At 46.1% G+C, this 21,727-nt stretch overlaps 1 protein-coding gene across 6 annotated transcripts in view; it reads right to left on the reverse strand.

The window, feature by feature from the left end:
- Positions 1 to 2,862: 2,862 nt before the first annotated feature.
- LOC140454515 (RAC-beta serine/threonine-protein kinase) overlaps positions 2,863 to 21,727 on the reverse strand; it is a 98,086-nt gene continuing 79,221 nt past the window's right edge. For all 6 annotated transcript variants that reach the window (XM_072549318.1, XM_072549316.1, XM_072549319.1 and 3 more), the window contains 7 exons: positions 18,470 to 18,538; positions 14,650 to 14,772; positions 13,900 to 14,028; positions 11,465 to 11,679; positions 7,403 to 7,490; positions 6,127 to 6,229; positions 2,863 to 4,782 (listed from right to left, as the gene is read on the reverse strand). In XM_072549318.1, the coding sequence (XP_072405419.1) occupies positions 4,703 to 4,782; positions 6,127 to 6,229; positions 7,403 to 7,490; positions 11,465 to 11,679; positions 13,900 to 14,028; positions 14,650 to 14,772; positions 18,470 to 18,538 (807 nt within the window). In that variant the 3' untranslated portion in view covers positions 2,863 to 4,702. The remainder of the gene's footprint in view (positions 4,783 to 6,126; positions 6,230 to 7,402; positions 7,491 to 11,464; positions 11,680 to 13,899; positions 14,029 to 14,649; positions 14,773 to 18,469; positions 18,539 to 21,727) is intronic.

Raw genomic sequence — 21,727 nt, forward strand, 5'->3', positions numbered from 1 at the left:
TTTGGGATGAGGGGGAGAAGGGGTGTTGGAACATTGGTCCAAGCTCATACCTCAGTGCTGAACGGGGTGAGCGTGACCATCCAGTTCCTTCAGGTGGAAGGCATGTCAAGGGAAAATTAAAGGGACCAAAAAAAAAGACAGAAATAAAAAGCAGCATTGACAACAGTAACATCCCATCCACGTTCAATACGGTCACCTCTTGGGCATGCAGCCCAGACGTTGCACCAATAGCACCCGTGAGTGGTAAAGGGTCTTGGTAGGGATAAGGGGTGGGAGGCTAAGACTGGCCAGGCCTCCATACCCACTGTGACGATAAGGGTTATATTTTTTCTCTCTGTGGCTGAAAGAAGCATCAGAGGAAAACAAAATGCAAAAGGGATGGCTTTGGGGATTTGGAGGGCGGTGGTGGTGACCAAAAGGCAGTGCCGAAGAAAACCCAGACAAGCAGCTGCAGGTGAATCGATTGCGTTGGTTTTGAAGTACAGGAGGAAGTGACACCAGGCTTCCTTTGTTCTGGGCAGACAGCTCCTGGCCCAGGGTGACCATCATTCCACAACTCAATTTTTCTGAATCACACTCTGTTTAAAGAAATATCGTTTCAGTCTATAAATGTCCTAAGTTAAAAGTTACTAATGAATTTTGTTGGGTGCTCCGAAAAGGGAAGAGAAAAGCAAATTTTTAACAAACAGCATTAAAAAGGGAAACAAAATTATTGCTTCCCGGAGCTCGGACTCCACATTCCTCAACGGAAAGCACTGTAGAATCACCATTGCATGACACTTTTTTTTTTGTTTAAAAAAAAGTCACCTTCCATAAATTGCCAGCCGTAAAATGGCATCTTGCAAGCACCAGATCATGAATATGCCTTTCATGCACAGATCCCAGAATTGAAGGCATCTCTAACTCACTCCCAACTCCTTCCAGCACCGACATGGCCTCCCCTCCAGCATGTCCAGCCAACAGTGACAGGGCCCGACCAGGCCTGGATTCTCCTTCATGTCTCCCAACTCGGCTCAGTCTTGGTAGAGCTGTCCCTGCTCTCCTGGTCATCTGGTTACCAGACCGGGACCATACACCGACAGGTAACTCCAGGAGGCTGCGCTTTAGCCAGTTTCTGGACTCAAGAGTAGGAGGTGATTAACAAACTGCATAAACATGTTAAAAACTCAAGGCAGGGGAAAGGAGGTGGTGGTTTGGGTAAACAAACCTGCCATCCCACACCCGCATGTTATCAAAGTTCTTGCGCCCTTCCACCTTTGGAGGACGCCTCTCTCCTCAAGTGCTTGACTTGGGATTTTTAGCAGTTTTTGCATATTCTAAACATACATCTGTAAGCTCAGGAACTTAAGACAAAGCCCTCACAGTCTTTCATATTGTCAGAAGTGAATACAAGTGGCAGAAAGATCTCCATAGGACCTCCTACCTCCCAACAACAACTTGTTTATTAGTATGTACCAACTCCTTTTATTAACACTGTTGACTTGACTCTCAAATGTCACTACAGTACCTTAAATAAATATTGTTCCGTACCTAACACAGAACAAAACAATGACACTGAACAATCCCCACACATGTACTACCCAATTGCTAGTTAATATTTTCACATAATAGCTCCCCACCCTCTCCTCCTTCCCCCCCCCCCCCCCCCCCACCCACCCTCTCCCCAGCCAAAGATTCCCAGGGGTACAGCACACAGCCAATTCTCTGCCTCAGGTACACAAGCATGTGCTCGCTGGACTGACCTGCTGAGCATTACAGCAGAGCAAACCTTCCAATAACAAGCCCACCCTAAAACGTCATCGCCAATCAGGAACCAAAGGTGATTTTGGGAGCTGGGAATTCGGAATGGAATCGGATATCGGACTGGGCCAATTGGCTCAAGGATAGTGACAGACTGCTCAAAGGGTCTGCGAGAGCCACACTCAGCCAATGGCTCCCCATGCCTCATCTCAAAACTTGGCAAAATCACTCCCTCCGCTTGTTCTGACCACAAAGTCCGCATCAAGTCCTTGTAAAGAGCTGACTTTCACCTCTGACTGACAAAGCATCTGTATTAGAAAACAGATGTGGACCCTGATTATCAGGTTAACCACGCTTACAAGTGTAGAGAAGCCAAGGACTGTGTTGAAGAGTAGAGTCATGGTGCTCCTTTATACATCAGTAAACAAAATGTTCACCCTCTCAGCACTCTCTCTGAAGGACTGACTTGCTTGTTTACATATAAACATATCTTTCAAATCCAAGCCAAATTTATGAAATGACACGATTAAAAACCTGTGGTGGAAGAGGGTGCTGGACATTCCTGACCAAACTTCAATGGGTCAATAAGTCTCTGTATGTGATAGTGATAAAGCAATGTCATAACTAAAACCCCATTATCAAGCTAACAGTTTCACCATCTGAATGACACTTTTGTTAGAACTGTTGCTACTAAGTCAGATTTGGTTGCAAAGAGAGGTTAAATTCAGCTAGGCAGAAAAAGGTGCGTTAATGACCACTAGCCAAGTCAGCAATCGCGGGTCTTTTGGTGAGGCTTTGTTGAGGTTAGAGGGTGTCTCTGTGTGTGTGTGTCTCGGTGTGTGTGTGTGTGTGTCTGTCTCTGTGTGTGTGTGTGTGTGTCTCTCTCTCTCTCTGTGTGTGTGTGTGTCTCTCTGTGTGTGTGTGTGTCTCTGTGTGTGTGTGTGTGTTTCTGTATCTGTGTCTGTCTCTGAGTGCGTGCGTGTGCGTGTGCGTGCCTGTGCGTGCGTGCGCGTGCGTGCGCGCCTGTGCGTGCGTGCCTGTGCGTGCGTGCCTGTGCGTGCGTGCCTGTGCGTGCGTGTCTGTGCGTGCGTGTCTGTGCGTGCGTGTCTGTGCGTGCGTGTGTCTGTGTGTGCGTGTGTCTGTGTGTGCGTGTCTGTGTGTGTGTGTCTGTGTGTGTGTGTCTGTGTGTATGCGCGTGTGCCTACTTTCCTATTAAAGAAGCCATGCTGAGTTAATCCACATGGAGAGCTGAAATTTGTAACAGTGGTTCGGCTGCTCGATGTCTAACACGTGGCTTTGCATGAGGTGAGGGCAGCATGCTCACTGAATGCTGCAATGGGCAGGTCCCTGGGAACCCAGCGTATGGGCATCATTGCAGCCAGGACAGGCCACATAGAGGAGACATGACACATCATGTACTGATGAAGAGGTTGGTGAGGCGGTTTCACTGGCCTGCCTTGGCACACCAGCTCAGGCTGACATCAGGTCTTGATGGTAGGGAGGGGAGTGCCTGGTAAGAAGGTAGTGTCACTGGTGCTCTACCAGGACTGGGTCACAAACAGGACTGAGCCCCCTTAATGCATTAGTCAGACAGGCATGATGCTGTTTACAGACTAACAAGAACCTACAGGAGGTTTAAAAGGAGGTTCCATGATTGTCAGAACATTAACACTGACATTTTAAAGAGAATGTATTCAGATACACTGCTCACAACCAAACATGTCTACACTCTCATTGTGAATATTGACAAAACAAAAAAAAATTACAACCGTTTGGGAAAATCCCAAGTTCACCTTGAAGCCCTCCTTCTGACCAATTCCTCCCCCTTACCCCTCACCCTTCCCTCCCCTCCCTCCCCCCCACAACCCGGATCTGGTTTGTTCAGCACTGAACCTGGGGTTGAACCACTGACCTCTGCTCTGGGGAGTTCACCCAATGACCTGAACATCTCAGTAACAGCTGGATTGAGCGCGCATCCAGTCAGGCTTCCCGTCAATTGAACTGGAAGCATGTAACATCAAACACCAGAACCTACCTACCTACCTACATCCGCCCCCCACCCCCCCCAAAAAAACTGTGAACACTATTGGCTGTGGGCTGTAACAGTGAGAGAACAAAATGGCAGAAATACCAAGGCGGGGTATCTTGATCATTAAACCAAATCATCTCTACCATCCTCCGCTGATATTGAAATGAACTGCAATGCCCAGGATTTCTCCCCCCCCAAAGGTCCAACCCAGGCCTACCCCATCCCACCTTCAGCACTGCTCCTTCAACTCTCAGTGACAACGTAGTGCCAGCCAAATTATGAGTCAATGAATTTGTTCTAACTGCTTTGTTTGTGCGCTTACCCACCTTCATGGCGCCACCCACAAGAGACCTGTGCGCATCACAAGCATGCGCCTGGCAAATACCTCAGCGCACATGCACACGCCTGGCGAATGTGCACATATGCCAGGTGTATGCCTGCATGCAAACCTGCCCTTCTGCTGGATTTCTGTGTGAACGTCTCTACATTCGTGTCCAATGGGCTGATAACTGAAATATTGTGAAATGTCGCTTTTACAAAAGAAAACAAGGGAAATGCTTGAACAGTGGCATGGTGTGGCGCGAGTGCATAGCCGGCATTGGTTGAGGGAGGATCACCCTCGCTGTACAGATGTCTCTTTAAAATATGCACAAACATCCCATACTGTGGCTCCTGCAGCAGTGGAACAATCACTGCAAGTTTGCTGTTGTTTACTATGTACATCTATATTAAAAAAAAAACAATTTCTAGAGTGAAAACGAACTGGTAGTGAATTTCCATACAGTGGAGCCTTGCAGTTCCTGGGACTCCGAAGGTGGGAGCTGAAGACCGATAATGGAAATGGTGTGGAGTTTTGGGATAATGTAGTTTTGCCTTCTCCAGATCTGGAAGAGAATGTCCTGGGTGGTTTTGCTTTTTGGTATAACTGAGGATTTATTCTCGCACGCTCGCTGAGTAGGAGAACTGGGGGAAGTGTGCTTTCTGATCACTCTCCGTCAGGTCCAAATTGTCGACTGTAGGGAGACAAAAGAAAAACATCCACAATGAGAGGAAAGAGCAGAGCCAGGGTAAGAATCACTCTGGGCCCTCTAGCAGACTGCACAGCTGAAAATGGCCAGGATCTTCTGCCAACTTCCCCAGGTCTGGGGGGCTACCAGGGGGCAATTGGGGTTTCTTAACAAACCTATAAACCAGCGAAGTGGAGGGGTGGGGTAAAGTTGTGATACCCTCTCTGCAAGCTGGCAACCTGCCAATTCGACTAACTAGAATGGTGTCATTATTTTTTAAAAGTACTAAAGAAAAGCCAGGGAACTATAGAGCAGTGAGCCTAACGTCAGTGGTGGTTAAGTTATTGGACAAGAATTTATATGCATTTGAAAGCAAGGACTGATCAGAGACAGTCAATGTGGCTGTGTGTGTGGGAAATTGTGCCTCATTAACTTGAGTGAGTTTTTTAAAGAAGTGACAAAGACTTCTAAATGGACAAATGTTAACAACTTCCGGCCCAACTGAGCTTTCGATATGCCCGTATGGACTGAAGAGCTTGCACAACTGTGTGAACGCCTTGTACTTCAGTGGAAAGATCAAAGCCAAACAGTTCAAACTAGAACCTTTCACTTAAACAGGTCAACGTTTCATTGTGACCTTGTCATTCTTCAGGCAGCTTCTGACTTCTCAGGCACTGACTCTTCAAATGCACAAAGTTTTTAAACAAAAAAAAAGGCTAAAACATGTCCACATCTCTCATTTGCTCGATTTAATTTGCCCACTGAATACCTTCATTCAAAATGTTACACTTTTAATACATTTCTCTGCTCAAGAACGTAAGCTTCCATCTTTACTCCAGGATTGTTCAAATCTACTTTCATCAATTCCTTTGCAGTCACAGCATGTAATCTGCATTAAAAAAAGGTCAGGGGGTGGAGAAAGATCCTTGGCATTCCTTCCAAATAACTTGCAAAACAATCTAGAACAGGATTTCGGCAAATTTTCTTTGAGGCAAATGGTGTCATTTATCTAAAATTAACACCAGAGAACAACCAATTCGATGTTTCTGAGAGTGGAAGCTTTGACTTTCATGCCCCTCAATGCAGAGAATAATCACTGAGAATAGACTATATTTCAGTTGAAAAATTCAATGCAGGGGCTATTTACCTAGAAGGAAAATGAAAAATTTGACAGCATTTGTAAAAGGATGATAAAAAATGGCTCCACAACCTGATCCTCATCCTAGCTGACAAACAACAGTCAACCAATTCAGGGTTGTCTTTCACCCTAAAGCAGCAAATGTGGAGAAGGAATCTCAAACAAAAGGTCCCAATTGACTCCTCAGGTCGGCATGTGGTTTCAATACTCACATTTATCTGGGGGGGTGACTGTTATCGTCTCTGCTGTGAATTCATCATCAAAATATCGTGTGTCTGTTTCCGAGGACACTTGGGGTTTGAATGGGGGCACAAGCTGTTGTTTGGAAAGTGAACAATGGATAAGAGAAATTAGCTTAATGCAAGCACAAACAACTGCATCACTCCAAAACTCCTGCTGTGCCGAAAGCTGCAAGAGATCAGGACAAAGATCCAGCTTGGCTTTTTTATTTATTCAGTTGTGGGATATGGGTGTCACTGGCTGGCCAGAATGTATTGCCCAACCCTACTTGACCTTGAGAAGGTGGTGGCGGTTTGTCCTTTTGAACCGCTGCAGTCCATTTGACGTTGGTACAACATTAGAGCAGGACTCAAGATTTTGCCCCAGTAAAACTGCAATATTTCCAAGTCAGGATTTTGGGTGGCTTGGAGGGGAACTTGCAAGGCTGGTGTACCCTTGTATCTGGTAGCCTTGTCCCTATAGAGGGAAGTGGTTGTAGGTTTAGAAAGTGCTGTCTAAGGATCTTCGGTAAATTTCTGCAGTGTATCTTGTAGATGGTACACACAGCAGCTACAGAGCACGGGTGGTGGAGGGAGTGGATGTGGTACTAATCGAAGCAACACAGACCTTATCCATCACCCCCAACATCACGGCTGGTAGCTACCCACACCCCAGGCAGTATCCTGTTTACTTGTACCACCTTCTCCCTATTCATATTCCCCATTCCCTGTGTTCACCTTAAACCAGCATTCTCCCCCTCTGCATTCTGCCATGCAACACACACAGTATAAACCTGGGTGCCACCTACTCATACACCCAAACCCAAAACTAAAACAAAGTGCTGGAGAAATTCAGCAGCATTAGAGGAGAGTGAAGCAGAGTTTACGCTTCGAGTTGAATATGACCCATCCTCCGAACCAAAGTTTTATTTTGGACTTGCAGCATTTGCAGTTCTTTCGCTTTCACACAAACCCCAACTGCTGCTTGACCTGTGCTTTTCCAGCAATACACACAACTCTGATCTCCAGCATCTGCAGACCTCGCTGTCTCCAACTTCCCCGTACCCCATTACGCCCCCACCATAATCTGAGAAACATCAATACCACATCCTGGAGAGCAATGCCTGGAGCTATTTGCAAAATGTTACAGCGTACAAGTTAGTTGCCTGAAGGGTCAAAGCAATCCAGCTCGGATAGATTCCTGATCAGTCTGATTCGGGGAAATTCTTTTGCGATAAACGAGGGAAATCAAATGCTTTGGTTCTCTTACCCGCTTCTCTACAACATCCTGCCAGTTAACCGGGACAAAGAATTTATGATGCATGACTTCCTTCGCATCTTCAGGACCACCTCCCAACCTGAAAAAAAAAAGAGTGTGGAAGTGAATAAAACACTGACTGTTCAACTCGGCCTGCCCCCATCCTCATTAGCCTTTGCCAGGTCCCTAACGCTCAAGGCCAGTTTAGAATCCTCGTCCTTACTGTTCATCACTCCTCTTGACCACTGCAACCTGCTTCAGCCTCATTTTTATATTCTCTACTCTTCTGAGTGGCCTCCTGCTCCTCCGCGTGGACTTTAACCTTGTACAGCTCAGAATTCACACCTTCTGAAGCCAACTCCCTCCTTGCCACCCTCAGCTCCTTCACAAGCCTTTTTCAATGCATCTCATTTTTGGCCACCTCTTTGAATCCGCTACCCAGCTCCATTTTTGTATCTGGTTATTTCCACCAGGGTCTCGGATGATCAGTTACAGTGAAAACCAATGCTGGCGGTGAAGCTGCCATTGCTGATGAGCAGCTTTCTATCAGAGAAGATGATTGTACAATGTGCAACCACCATACACTATGTCAACATCAAGGACAATAGCTACCAAACTTCATGACATGATAAAAGGCAAAAGCAGAGTGATGCAGGTGCTTGGGAGGGGCAGGTGGCATTTGACCTTTACTTCCCAAAGCTTTCCCCCCAGTGGTGGCCGTATGGGTGGGGGGAGTAAACCTTGTCTCACATTCGAGTCTATGGTAAACTATTATATGAAAATGATCGCAGAGCATAAGACCATTCGGCCCATGGTGTCTGCCCTGGCTCTCAAATGAGCAATTTACTTAGTGCCATCTGCCATCTTCTCCCCGTGACTCTGCACATTCTTCCCTTTCGCCTCACAGGCTGATGCCATTTCGAAATTCTTGCCTGAACCTGCCTCCGCCACGCTCTTGGGCAGAGCATTCCAAACATTAGCCACTCGCTGCCGGTAGTTTCGCCTTGTGCTGCTTTTGCACCTTTACCCAATTATTTTCCATCCGTGCCATCTCCTTCTCCATCCTTTAACCAGCAGGCACAGCTTCTCCATCTCTACCCTGTCCACACCATTCATGATTTTGAAGACACTGTCAGATCTTCCCTCAGCCCTTTCTACTCCAAAGTAAACAGTGCCAACCTCTCCCAATTTAACTTAAAAATACGGGGTAGACAATTTAGGACAGAGATGAGGAGAAACTACTTCACCCAGAGAGTGGTGGCTGTGTGGAATGCTCTGCCCCAGAGGGCAGTGGAGGCCCAGTCTCTGGATTCATTTAAGAAAGAATTGGATAGAGCTCTTAAAGATAGTGGAGTCAAGGGGTATGGAGATAAGGCTGGAACAGGATACTGATTGGGAATGATCAGCCATGATCATATTGAATGGCAGTGCAGGCTCGAAGGGCTGAATGGCCTACTCCTGCATCTATTGTCTATTGTCTATGTTCATAGCTCACCCCAGAACCGTTCCTGTGAATGCTACCAATGATTGATTAATAACTCAGTTACCATCAGTTCATGAAGGGACCAAGCTGGTAGAGGTTAGATTAAGTAGGGGCTCATTTTTTTTCCTCCTGACATTCACGTGGTCCCACTCTAATATGGATGTCACTGACAAGGCCAACATTTGTCACCCATCCCTATTCACCAAATGAACTGAGTGGCATGCTGGGAGAATTTCAGAGATCTGGATGGCAAGATTGCTTCCCTAAAGGACAATAGTGAACCAGATGGATTTTTACAACAAATGATAATCATTCCATGAGCACTGGAGATGGGCTTTTAATTCCAGATTTATTAAAAAGCTTTAATTCCACCAGCTGCTATTAGATTGACTCAGTTCAGATTTCTCCATTGTCAAGTGCAATCATCTGGGAGTCACAGAAACCAGGCATAACTCCCCCTCTTCTCATGGGAGAGAAAGAATTCGAACAGGAGAACACAGTCAGGGTACATCAGTTACACCATTGAACCTGTTCTGCCATTCAATGCAATCATGCGGATTTAGAATCGAATTACACATCCCATCTCTTAACACCACGTGGGCCCCATGTCTCAACAGAGATGCCATACCTCAAACCGGCAACCTTTGAACCAAGGTCATGCCAGATTTTGAGTCAGATGGGATCAAGGGTCACTTGGAATGCAGGATCATGAAGCAGCAAAGCTGGACACTAGCCTGAAGTGGCATCACACCAATGTAGCACCTCGCCAAATTGTCCAGGTAGGTCATGATTTTAATTTGACTTAATTTCAGATAACCAACAGCTGCCAGGTACATCCTGTACGTACATCCACCCAGTAAGGGTGGGATGGTCTTCAGAGGGTCAATATAGACTCTGAATCAACTGAATGGTGTGCTTCCACACTGCAGAGATTCTATGAATCTACCTGCTCAGTCCTCATGATATACTGAAAGCTTGAATCAAATCAACCCTTGTGCTTCTAAACTTCAGGGAAAATTAACTTGGTTTATGCCATCTCTTCCTCTACTTTAACCAACAACTTAGCACAGAAGAGGCTGCTTTATTGCATCCAGAGATGCCCGATCAACACTGTCCACCCACCAACTTGACACACCAGGAACACCAACAGCAAGTGTCCATTTGTCTGCAATCAAATTTGGGACCATCCAATAATAGGTTAGCACTTTGGACCTTAGTACTATTCCCTCAAAGTTATCCCTTACTTCCACTGGCTTGCCGAGTTTCCTGATGGGAGGTTGGGCAGGTGTGGAGGCAGGGTATAATTCATTCCAGAATTCATCCCATGAACTCGTGCTTTATCACCTTGCAGAGTGAGATGAATGTTGAGTGAGCTAGGGGCCAAGAGTTTCAGGGTGTGTTCTTGTACAGCTAAATGGTGAGTGACCATTCCTACTGTGCAGCAGTCTGCCTGGATCAGACTCAGTGGCTGCTGCTAGGTGTCGTGCCTTTATTCCACGTTCCTATTTCTTCTGCTCCATCTCAGAAGGCTCTGGGCTGATTCTGGGCTCCAGATTCTACACGTAAGAGCCACCCCTCAACTCTTCAGAAGTGAGTCTAGACACAGTAGTGGGAGACTCATCGTTTTTGCAGCAGTGGCCAGATTGTCATCAGGACTGGAAGTCATGTGTGTACTTCTCCTCTGCTGGGACCTGCTCAGATCACCAGACTAACCATAGTCCGGAGATCCAACCCGAGATCTTCTTGATCTACAACTCAGCCCTGAAGGATCTCTTGCAGTCACCATTCACTTACTCGGGCACACAGCATGTGATAAGTCAGCACATTAACTAAACTTGTATAGCTCGTTTAATATAGTACAAAGTACTTGCCAGGCTAGGTTAGCAGACAAAATTTTACACCAAGTCAATAAGATGTGGTCGAAGAAGGAATCACTGATTCAGGAGTATCATAAGGCAGCAAAGAAAGGTTTAAGGAGGGAATTCCACACCCTACATCATCTAAAGATACAGCCAGCAACAGTGGAACGAAGAAAGTCAGGGAAGTGCAAGAGATTCTTGGAAACTATAATCTGGTACTACAGCAAACTGTACTGAGCAGTAAGTGGAAGATTAAAGGTAAGATCAAGGGTTCATGTGGTCTAGTGATTGTGTCCCTATCTCTGAGCCCATGGCCCCATGTTCAAGTCCCAGCTGCTCTAGAAGTGGGCCATAGCATCTCTGAACAGGTCGATAGAAAACATCAAAAAGAAATGCCTGCCACTCAATGTAATTAATTACAGTCACTATTGGGAGTAAACTCCCCTTCAAAACAAAAAAAGATGATTCACGCAATACTGGAATGTTTGCAGTACTGACCCGAGTTCTCCATTAGCCATTCCTGCTAATGTGCAGGGTTACTCCAGGTTTGCCTTTGTCAATGCAATTCTGCACAGAATGGAGGCTTCGAGAACCACAAACAAGCAACAGCCCACGACAACCGAGGAGCCCCTTGGCAGTGGCAGTCTGACTGACATGGACACGAATTGCTGCACAAACTACTGGGAACTGTGATCTGACTGGCCTTCACAAGGGAGGCTTTGTGGCTCGTACCTTTGTTTGGGGTCTTTCTTTAAGAGTCCGGAGAGGAGCGATTTGGCCTCAGGGGACAAGGTGCGGGGAAACCGAATTTCTTCCATCAGGATCAGCTCAAAGAGTTTCTCGTGGTCCTGGTTGTAGAAGGGCAGTCGCCCGCACATCATCTCGTACATCACCACGCCGAGCCCCCACCAGTCTACAGCCCGACCGTAGTCATTGTCCTCCAGTACCTGGTGTGGGATGAGAGTGACCGTCAGGGAAACGCGGGTTAAAAATGAGCAACTCCACTTCATCTCCAGGCCTAGTGGATTCTAACACATTGTCGTAAAACGGCTCAAACCTGCCTGCTCCATCCTAGCTACCAATCTGTAGGAAGGGCGGAGGAAGAGAATAAATGGGGTCATCTAACCTAGTCAGCTCCCCTTCTCCACAAGGGTTGCCCTGGGGCAGTGGGGTCAGCTAAGAACTCAGGACCTCCAAAGGAAGCCCACAGACACTTCTGAAATTGCACACTGCCCAAGGAAACACAGACCACGTCCTATAAACTGACAACAACCCTACCCGCCAACAGTGCTCTTGCTGGTTGTCTGCATAGGACATCGAGTGCAACCTGGTCACAGAGACGAAAGGTGGAGTCTGGCTTTTAGAGCATAGAACATTGCAGGCAGGGCATTCCGCACCCTTACCACTCCGAGTAAAGAACCTGCCTCTGACATCTGTCTTTTATCACCCCTCAATTTGCAGCTATGCCCCCTCATACAAGTTGACATCATCATCCTAGGAAAAAGACTCACTGTCCACCCTATCTAATCCTCTGATCATCTTGTACGTCTCTGTCAAATGAGAACAGACCCAAGTCCCTCAGCCTTTCCTCATAAGACCTTCCCTCCAGACCAGGCAATATCCTGGTAAATCTCCTCTGCCCTTTTTCCAATGCTTCCACATGCTTCCCATGATGGGGCGACCAGAACTGTACACAATATTCCAAGTGAGGCCGCACTAGCATTTTGTACAGTTGCAGCATGACATCACAGCTCCGGAACTCAATCCCTCTACCAATAAAACCTAACATACCATATGCCTTCTTAACAGCACTACCAACCTGGGTGGCAATTTTCAGGGATCTATGTACATGGACACCAAGATCCCTCTGCACACCCACACTAACAAGAATCTTTCCATTGACCCAGTATTCTACCTTCCTGTTATTCTTCCCAAAATGAATCACCTCACATTTATCTGCATTGAACTCCATTTGCAACCTTTCAGCCCAGTTCTGCAGGTTATCCCAGTCTCCCTGCAACATTCTTCCACACTGTCCACCACCTTTAGTATCATCTGCAAATTTACTAACCCTTCATCTATGCCTGCGTCTAAGTCATTTATAAAAGTGACAAACAGCAGTAGTCCCAAAACAGATCCTTCTGGCACACCACTAGTAACCGGACTCCAGGCTGAATATTTTCCTTCAACCACTACTTGCTGCCTTCTTACAGAAAGCCAGTTCCTAATTATAACTGCTATATCAGCCTCAATCCCATATGTCCTCTTTTTCTCCAAAAGCTTACCATGTGGAACCTTATCAAAGGCTTTACTGAAGTCCATGTACACCACGCCAACTGCCGTACCCTCTGCCACATGGTCACCTTCTCAAAAAACTCAATGAGGGTTGTACGACACGACCTGCCCTTGACGAAACCAGTTGCTACATCCTCTCTCTTATAATCCTTTCCAAAACTTTTCCTACAACAGACGCTAGGCTCACTGGTCTATAATTACCTGGGTCATCTCTACTGCCCTTCTTGAACAAGGGTTTTCAAAACCCTCAGTAAGCCCAGAGAGGATGGTCTGGGGAAGATGCTGCCATTTCTCCACAAAGTGGAACATGAGCAGCTCAAACAGTGACTGTGGTCCATCAAAGGCAGAGTATCTCCCGCTGACTGAAGTCCCACCCTTGGAGATCCATTCCCAGTGCCAACACAACCCTCCATACTGTGCCAGCTGAAGCTGGCAAAAGGGGCCGCTATGCATGATGTCAGAATATAACGAAGAGAAAGTGAGGACTGCAGATGCCGGCGATCAGAGTCAAAAGGTGTGGTGCTGGAAAAGCACAGCCAGTCGGGCAGCATCCGAGGAGCAGGAGAGTCAACATTTCGAGCATAAGCTCTTCATTCCTGATGAAGAGCTTTTGCTCGAAACATCGACTCTCCTGCTCCTCGGATGCTGCCCGACCGGCTGTGCTTTTCCAGCAACACATCTTTTGACTCAGAATATAATGGCTTCCCTGGGCATGTGAATTGTAAGAAGGGGGCAAGAGGTAAGCCACCAAAAGATTAGGAATGAACTCTCGATTTTTTTTTTACAAAGTGAGGGCCAAGTTTGAGGCAGGTTTTGTTACATTTTACAAGATCTATCGGTGAAGGGAAGCACGAGCTTGGGCTGACTCTCACCTCGGGTGCCAGATACTCTGGGGTTCCACAGAAGGTCTTCATGGTGGCTCCATCCGTTATCCCCTCTTTACAGAGACCAAAGTCCGTGATCTTGATATGCCCATCTTTATCCAACATGAGATTTTCCAGCTGAAACGCAAAAAAGATGAAGCTCCAGAATTCAAAATGGTAACATTTCATAGAATCCCTATAGTGTGGAAGCAGGCTATTCAACCAGAGTCTACAATGACCCTCCCCCACCCTATCCCTGTCACCCTTCGCTAATCCACCTAACCTGCACATCTTTGGACTGTGGGAGGAAACCGGAGCACCTGGAAGAGACTCACACAGACCGCAGGGAGAATGCACAAACTCCCCACAAGAGAGTCGCCCGAGAGTGGAATTAAACCCAGGTGCCTGTGTTGTGAGGCAACAGTGCTAACCACTGAACCAGCGTGCCGCCCGTTTAACATTGTCATCATTCTGATTTCGATGGTCATACCTTCAGTTGGGCCAAAGTTCTGGGATTGCCACCCAGATGCACTTTGTGCCATTTCTTAAAAACCATCCCTTTGACTGAAACTCTTTACTCACACGTCCTAACCAGTTTTTTTCAACATTGCGTTTGAGTGCTTCCACATTAAAGATCTGTCCGGCGTAGTTTTGCTTACATTTAAAATGTGACCTCAATCCTTCGCCACTATACATCCCTCATCTACATCTCCAGCTACTTTCACATGATGGATATTTGTGGATCTGCCAAATACCAACCTTCAGATCTCTGTAGACGACATTCTTATCATGGAGGTAATCCAAGGCAGACACGATCTCCGCCCCGTAAAAACGCGCACGATCCTCAGTAAAAACACGTTCTCTGGAGAGGTGGAAGAAGAGCTGGGGGACAAAGGAAGGAGAGTAAACATTGGATATTTATATACACACATGAACAGGAGAGGTTCATTTCATCTTCAAGTCACTCTCCCAATATGTCCTGCCTCCTTCAAAGATCGATACACATGAATGTCTGGTCCCTCAGTTCATGCCGCCTCTTTACAGCTCCGCCATTAGGTCTGTAGTGCCTCTGCCTGTCCCTTCTGCCAGAACGCATCACCTCACAGTCCTCTGGATTTTAATTCCTCTGGCACTTGTCTGGCAAACTTTGAAATTTTACTCTTATTCCAAAGATCCGGGTCACTTGGAACCACCACTGTGTCCAATCTACAAAAAAAACCTGTCAACCAGGGGATATGGGCTTCACTGCCTGGGCCAGCATTTACTGACCATCCCTAATTGCCAGAGGGCACTTTAAGAGTCAACCACATTGCTGCAGGTCTGGAGTCGCAGTTAGGTGAGGACAGCAGTTTCCTTCCATAAAGGGCGTTAGTGAATCAGAAGGGACCTTACAATAATTGGCATTGATCATTATTAGCTTAATTCCAGACTTTGCTTTTAAATTGAATTCAAATTAGCCACCTGCCCAGATCTGCAAACCATTATCCAGTCTCTGGATTAATAGTTTAACAATAATACCAGCACGACATCATCTTCCCTCTGCTGCTGTCTGCCTTTATTCTGGTTTTCCAGTTGAACCTCATTATTCTAGATGTCTGTCAATCAGCCCTTTATCAAAGTCAAAAAAATTAAAGATCGATGCAGACAGCACTTATCCTTTATCAACCTTCTTTGATTCGTCAAGCACGACCTTCCTTTCACAAATCTATGCTGGCTCTCTGACATTGATTCAAACCTCTCCTAGCACCTGATGATTCTTTTGCTCCCCCAAATGTGGATTCCAAGACCTCATCCCCCACCCCCTGATTTGGCACTAGTGGCCTGTGGTTGCTGGGATTGCCCTGGCCACTCTTTCTTGAAAGAAAGAGTCTCACATCTGCCATTCTCTCTTGGCATTTCTGCTGCATGTCGATTAAAGATTGTAAAGTTAAGGCAGCCTCTTGAGTTATCTCCAGCCCTACTTCCTTGAGCAGCCTGGACATAAGCCATCCAGATCTGGTGACTGACTCACTCTAAGTATAGCTAGTCTTTCCTGTATCTCTTCCCTTTCAGTTTTCACACTACTCATTGCCTTCACGATTTCCGCTCTCTATACTGATGTTTTTGTCAGATTGGTGTTCCATAGTAAGCACTGATCCAAAGAACTCTAACTATTCCAGGCTGACCCAATGCCTCAAAGCATCTCCCACCCTAATAAAACCTACTCCACTTCTTACTACATATTACTATTTGCCTGCTGGTAAATTTTGATTTCCCTTTACGTTCACTGTCATTCCTGCTTTGTGAATCTCACTTTCCTCTTCACCTTTCTTCGCAAGCTATTGAACTTGACCTGGCTCCCACTTAAAGGATTCATCAACTTGAATCATACACCCTCCATTTTTAATCCACCATAATCTTGTCTCACTTGTCATCCAAGAAACCCTGCATTTAGCTCCCTTTCCTATTACCCTTATTAGAACATATGAGATTATACTTTCCAGCCATAGAGTCATATAGCACCGAAACACACCCTTCAATCCAACTAGTCCATTCCGAACAGAATCCCAAACTAAACAAGTTCCACCTAATTGCTCCTGGCTCATATCCCTCCAAACATTTCCTATTCATCTCAATGTCTTTGAAGCAGTGTAATTATATTCACATCCAGCGCTCTCTCAGGAAGTTCATTTCACATGTGAACCACTCTGTGTAAAAGATTTGCCCCTCGTGTCTTTAAGATCTCTCTCCTCTCACCATAAAAATGTGCCCCCTAGTCTTAGTATTCCCTCATCTTGGGGAAAAGACAACTACCATTAACTTTATCTGTACCTCTCAATATTGTATAAACTTCTACCAGGTCGCGCCTCAACCTCCTATGCTCCAGTGAAAAAAAAAAGTCCCAGCCTATCCAATCTTCCTTTATAACTGAAACTTTCTATACCCGGCAACATCCTAATAAATCTCTTCTGAACCCTGTCCAGCTTAATAATACCCTTCCTACAACAGGGCGACCAGAACTGGACACAGTATTCCAGAAGAGGCCTCATCAATGTCCTGTACAACCTCAATATGACACCCCAACTCCTATTCTTGAAGTAACTACCTCTTAAAAGATTGTTCTGCTTTTTCTCTCCCGTCAAGTGTCTACTTGCATTTTACACTGACTAACCACTCTGTCACACTGAAATTAACCCTCTTCCAATGCAGAGGTTCAACCTTTGATTGTTCCTGGCTTTCCCCCATTACTAATCTAAATCTTACAAATGACACTCTTAACCAATTGCTCCCCCACTTGGGCTACTTGCCTTTTCACTCATGGAATCCGGAATTTGCTGGTAGGGTCAGCATGTATTACCCTCCCCTAGGTGCCCTTGATGGTGAGCTCCCTTCTTGAACTGTTGTTGGTAGTCCATTTTGTGTAGGTACACCCACAATGCTAAAGGTGTGGGGGGGGGGGGGGGGGGCGTGGTTACAAGATTTTCACCCAGCAACAGCGAAGGAATGGCAACACTTTTCCAAGGCAGAATGGTCAACGGGTTGGAGGGGAACTTGAAGATGGTGTTCCCATGTATCTGCTTTCCTGGTCGTTCGAGGCAGTGGTTGGGGGGGGGGGAAAAAGAGGGAGAGGGGGAGAGGGGGAGCGGGGAAAGAGTTGTGGGTTTAGAAAATGCCGTCAAAGGAGCTTTGGTGAATTTTTGCAGTTTGGCACACTAGGCCCACTTTGTCTCCTTAGGCCACATGAGCTGCTGCGGTTCAAGACAGCGCATTCCAATCTTTTCCGGAACAACTGGGGAGCGGCAGTGAACGCTGTCCCAGCCAACGACACCCACATCCCAGTGCAAATATAAAAACTGCAGGCAATTCTCAGAGAATCAGAGAAACAATACAGGTCGAGGAAGGGACACGTACCAACTAAAACCTTCCCCCTGCTGCTCAGAGGAGGCCCCAGGTTAGAGTCCCAGTCTGTGCCAAGTTATGTGATCTGAGCTCTCTGGGTTGTGGAAGGGCAGGGTGGAATCACACCACAGAACTAAATTTAAATAGAAATTTAGAGGCAGTGGGTTCAATCATCCTCAGTACGGAGAAAGCTGATCTCAGTTGGCATGACAACGGAGTGGCTCTGCCAGGTGCTTCTGCGAGGCCTCTCAGTCAATCACCCACGGTTTTGGACTGGAGTCACAAGTGGTCAGGGAGGAAACTGTGCAGCAGTTTGGGTTTTTAATACATAAGGTTGGTGCCAGCCACAGATCGTTGGGCTTACTTCTTGCAATTTTCACAACTTGACACTGTGGGATGTGAAACCATGATGTGGTTTGCACCTGATTGAGCCCAGGTTCCCATCCCTAAATCACTGTGCAGGGAACCGGAAGGTTCGACTGGATGCTTAGTAAACTCTGTCAGGACTGGGCTGCCTGATGGATGGCTCGACTGACGCACTTGTTGTCTTGGTGGGGAGGCGGTGCAGGGGAACAAGAACAACAGGCACTCCGGTCGGGTATTGGAAACTGCTGATGGCAGTCTCAACTTGACCCAGCAGCTTCGGACAAGGACAGGGACCATCAGCATCTGAGCAAAGGGAAGAACGTGACAAACTTACCTCTCCGCCATTTGCATACTCCATGACAAAACATAACCGATCACTGGTTTGAAACGCGTACTTCAACGTCTGTGCCGGTGAGAGAGAGGGAGGAGGAAGAGAAATCATTGCAATGCATTAATATCCAGCAACTTAAGCAGAAAGATAAAAAAAAAACTTGTATTTATGTAGTGTAGAGCGTATCGATTCCTGAAGGGCTTATGACCAAAACATCGACTCTCCTGCTTCTCGGATGCTGCCTGACCTGCTGTACTTTTCCAGCACCACTCCCAGCCTTTCATTTATCTAGTGCCTTTCATGACACCAGGAAGTCCCAGAATTCCAGCAAGTGTGAGGTGTAGCTGACCCGTGCACAGCAGTTCCTACAAGCAGCAACGTGATAATGTCGACTATCCATTTTTTGTTGTATGGCTTGAGGGATAAATATTATCCGGCACACCGACTTGCCCCTCTTCAAGGTAGATTTTTTTCCATCCACCCAGAGGGGGAAAAAACATTGTTAATGTTTAATGATGAAACTTTGTCTATTGTAAATGGGAAGTGACATCACTGGCAATATCCTGTGCTTGCACTGACTGCTCTCTTAACCATTTCAGAGGGCCTTGAGAGTCAGCCACATCGGTGAAACTGAAGTCACATGTAGGCCAGACCGGTTAAGGAGAGCAGATTTACTTCTCTGAAGGATTTGAGTGAACCAAATGGGTTTCTTTGCAACAATCAATAATGATTACATACTTTTTAAAAAAAAAGATCAGCTTTTTTAAATACAGATTTTATTCAATTTCACCTTCATTACGCAATTGGAACTCATGCCCGCCCCACCACCAAAACATTAACCTAGGGCTCTGAAATACCAGCCGAGTGAGATTACCATTAGTTCACTGCCTCCTCTATGGCACATTCCCTCAGTCTGTAGCTCAGCATCAGCCTAAATTCTTATGCTCTAAACTGAGAGCGGGACTCGAACTCGCAATCTTCGAAGAGATGTACAGCTCAAAAATAGACTGTTCAGTCCAACCCATCCATGCCGACCAGATATCCCAACCCAATCTAGTCCCATCTGCCAGCACCCGGCCCATATCCCTACAAACACTTCCTATTCATATATTCATCCAGATGCCTTTTAAATGGTGCAATTGTACCAGCCTCCACCACTTCCTCTGGAAGCTCATTCCATACATGTACCAAACGCCTTCTTCACTAACCTATCTGCCTGCGACTCTACTTTCAAGGAGCTATGAACCTGCACTCCAAGGTCTCTTTGTTCAGCAACACTCTCTGGGATCTTACCATTTTGTGTACAAGTCCTGCTAAGATTTGCTTTCCCAAAATGCAGCACCTCACATTTATGTGAATTAAACTCTACCTGCCACTTCTCAGCCCACTGCCCCATCTGAGGTAATCTTCTTCGCTGCCCACTACACCTCCAATTTTGGTGTCATCTGCAAGCGTACTAACTATACCTCTTGTGCTCACATCCAAATCATTTACATAAATGACGAAAAGTAGTGTACTCAGCACTCCACTGGTCACAGGCCTCCAGTCTGAAAAACAACCCTCCACGATCACGCTCTGTCTTTCACCTTTGAGCCAGTTCTGTACCCAAATGGCTAGTTCTCCCTGCATTCCGTGAGATCTAACCTTGCTAACCAGTGTCCCATAGGATACCTTGTCGAACGCCTTACTGAAGTCCATATAGGTCACGTCTACTGATCTGCCCTCATCAATCCACTTTGTTACTTCTTCAAAAAAAAACTCAATCAAACTTCTTCAAAAAAAAACTTTGAGAGACACACAAAGCCATGTTGACTATCCCAAAATCAATCCTTGCCTTTCCAAATACATGGACATCCTGTCCCTCAGGATTCCCTCCAACAATGTGCCCACCACAGACGACAGGCTCACTGGTCTATAGTCCCCTGGCTTGTCCTTACCACCTTTCTTAGATAGTGGCAAGACTTTAGCCAACCTCCTGTCTTTCGGCACCTCACTTGCGATTATTGATTATACAAACATCTCAGCAAGGGGCCCAGGGTATGGTTTTTCTTTAAACTTTGAGGGTAAAAAAAATTGGCAGTCTAGCTGACAATAATATGGACATCTACACCAAATTACAGCAAGGTTCAACCAGGCCTGCAAAGTGAACAGATACATGACAAATAAAATTTAATATCATGAATTTAGAGGGCACTTAGCTTTGAAGGAAGAGTGGGGAGGCCTCAAATTCCATGAAGGGCAAGAAATCAAATGGGATAAGAAGAGCCATGGGTTTGGAGAATAAAAGGTCAGAGAGTAGTTACTGCCCAAGAGGAAGCCCACTAAGTCTGCCAATTCTCACCAGAGCAATCTAATCAGCCCCACACTCCACTATCTCAAGAATACTGCAACTTTATTTCCCTCGAGTTCCCACCCAATTTCCTTTCAAAATCATTCACTGTCTCTGCATCCAGCTCCCCACCCTGGAAGCGGTGAATTCTAGCTCATTACAAATCACCAAAAGCAGTGCAACATAAAGCGGACGTTATTTTCCAAAGAAACAACTTTTGGATGCAAGCATTAAAAGGTATATATTGAAACATATTTAGGGCACTGCACTTTGTGCAGGTTCTGGTGTAGATGAGGGATATTGAACCACTGACAAAACAGCAGAAAAGATAGATAAGGATATTATCAGAATTGAGCGGACGTCCTACCAGTAAATATAGAAACCAGGTGCAGGTACGCTATTTGGCTGTTCAAACCTGCGTGATCATGGTTGATCTTGCAATTTCAGTACTCCACTCCCACTCTCTCCATTCCCCTTGAACCCTTTAGCCACTAGGGCCACATCGAGCTCCCTCACTGAATATATCAAACAAACTGGCTCAGGATCACAACTCAGTGAAGAAATTCTTCCTCATCTCAGTCATGAACAGTTTACCCCTTATTCTTAGACTGTGACCCCTTGTTCTGGACTTCCCCAACATTGGGAACATTCTTTCCACATCCAGCCTGTCCAGTCCCATCAAGATTTTACACGTTTCTATGAGATCCAAGGGTAGGGGAAATGGCCTACTTCTGTGTTATGAATTCCATATATTTTTACTAAATATAAGGCAGCTAACCCTGTTCTAGTACGATCACCCAGTACAAATCCCACATTGGGGTGGCATCGTGACTCAGCGATTAACGCTGCTGCCTCACAGCACCAGGGACCCAGGTTCAATTCCTGCCTCGGGTGACTATCTGTGTGGAGTTTGCACATTCTCCCCGTGTCTG

The sequence above is a fragment of the Chiloscyllium punctatum genome, chromosome 29 (genome assembly GCF_047496795.1).
Source record: "Chiloscyllium punctatum isolate Juve2018m chromosome 29, sChiPun1.3, whole genome shotgun sequence".
Lineage (NCBI taxonomy): Eukaryota > Metazoa > Chordata > Chondrichthyes > Orectolobiformes > Hemiscylliidae > Chiloscyllium > Chiloscyllium punctatum.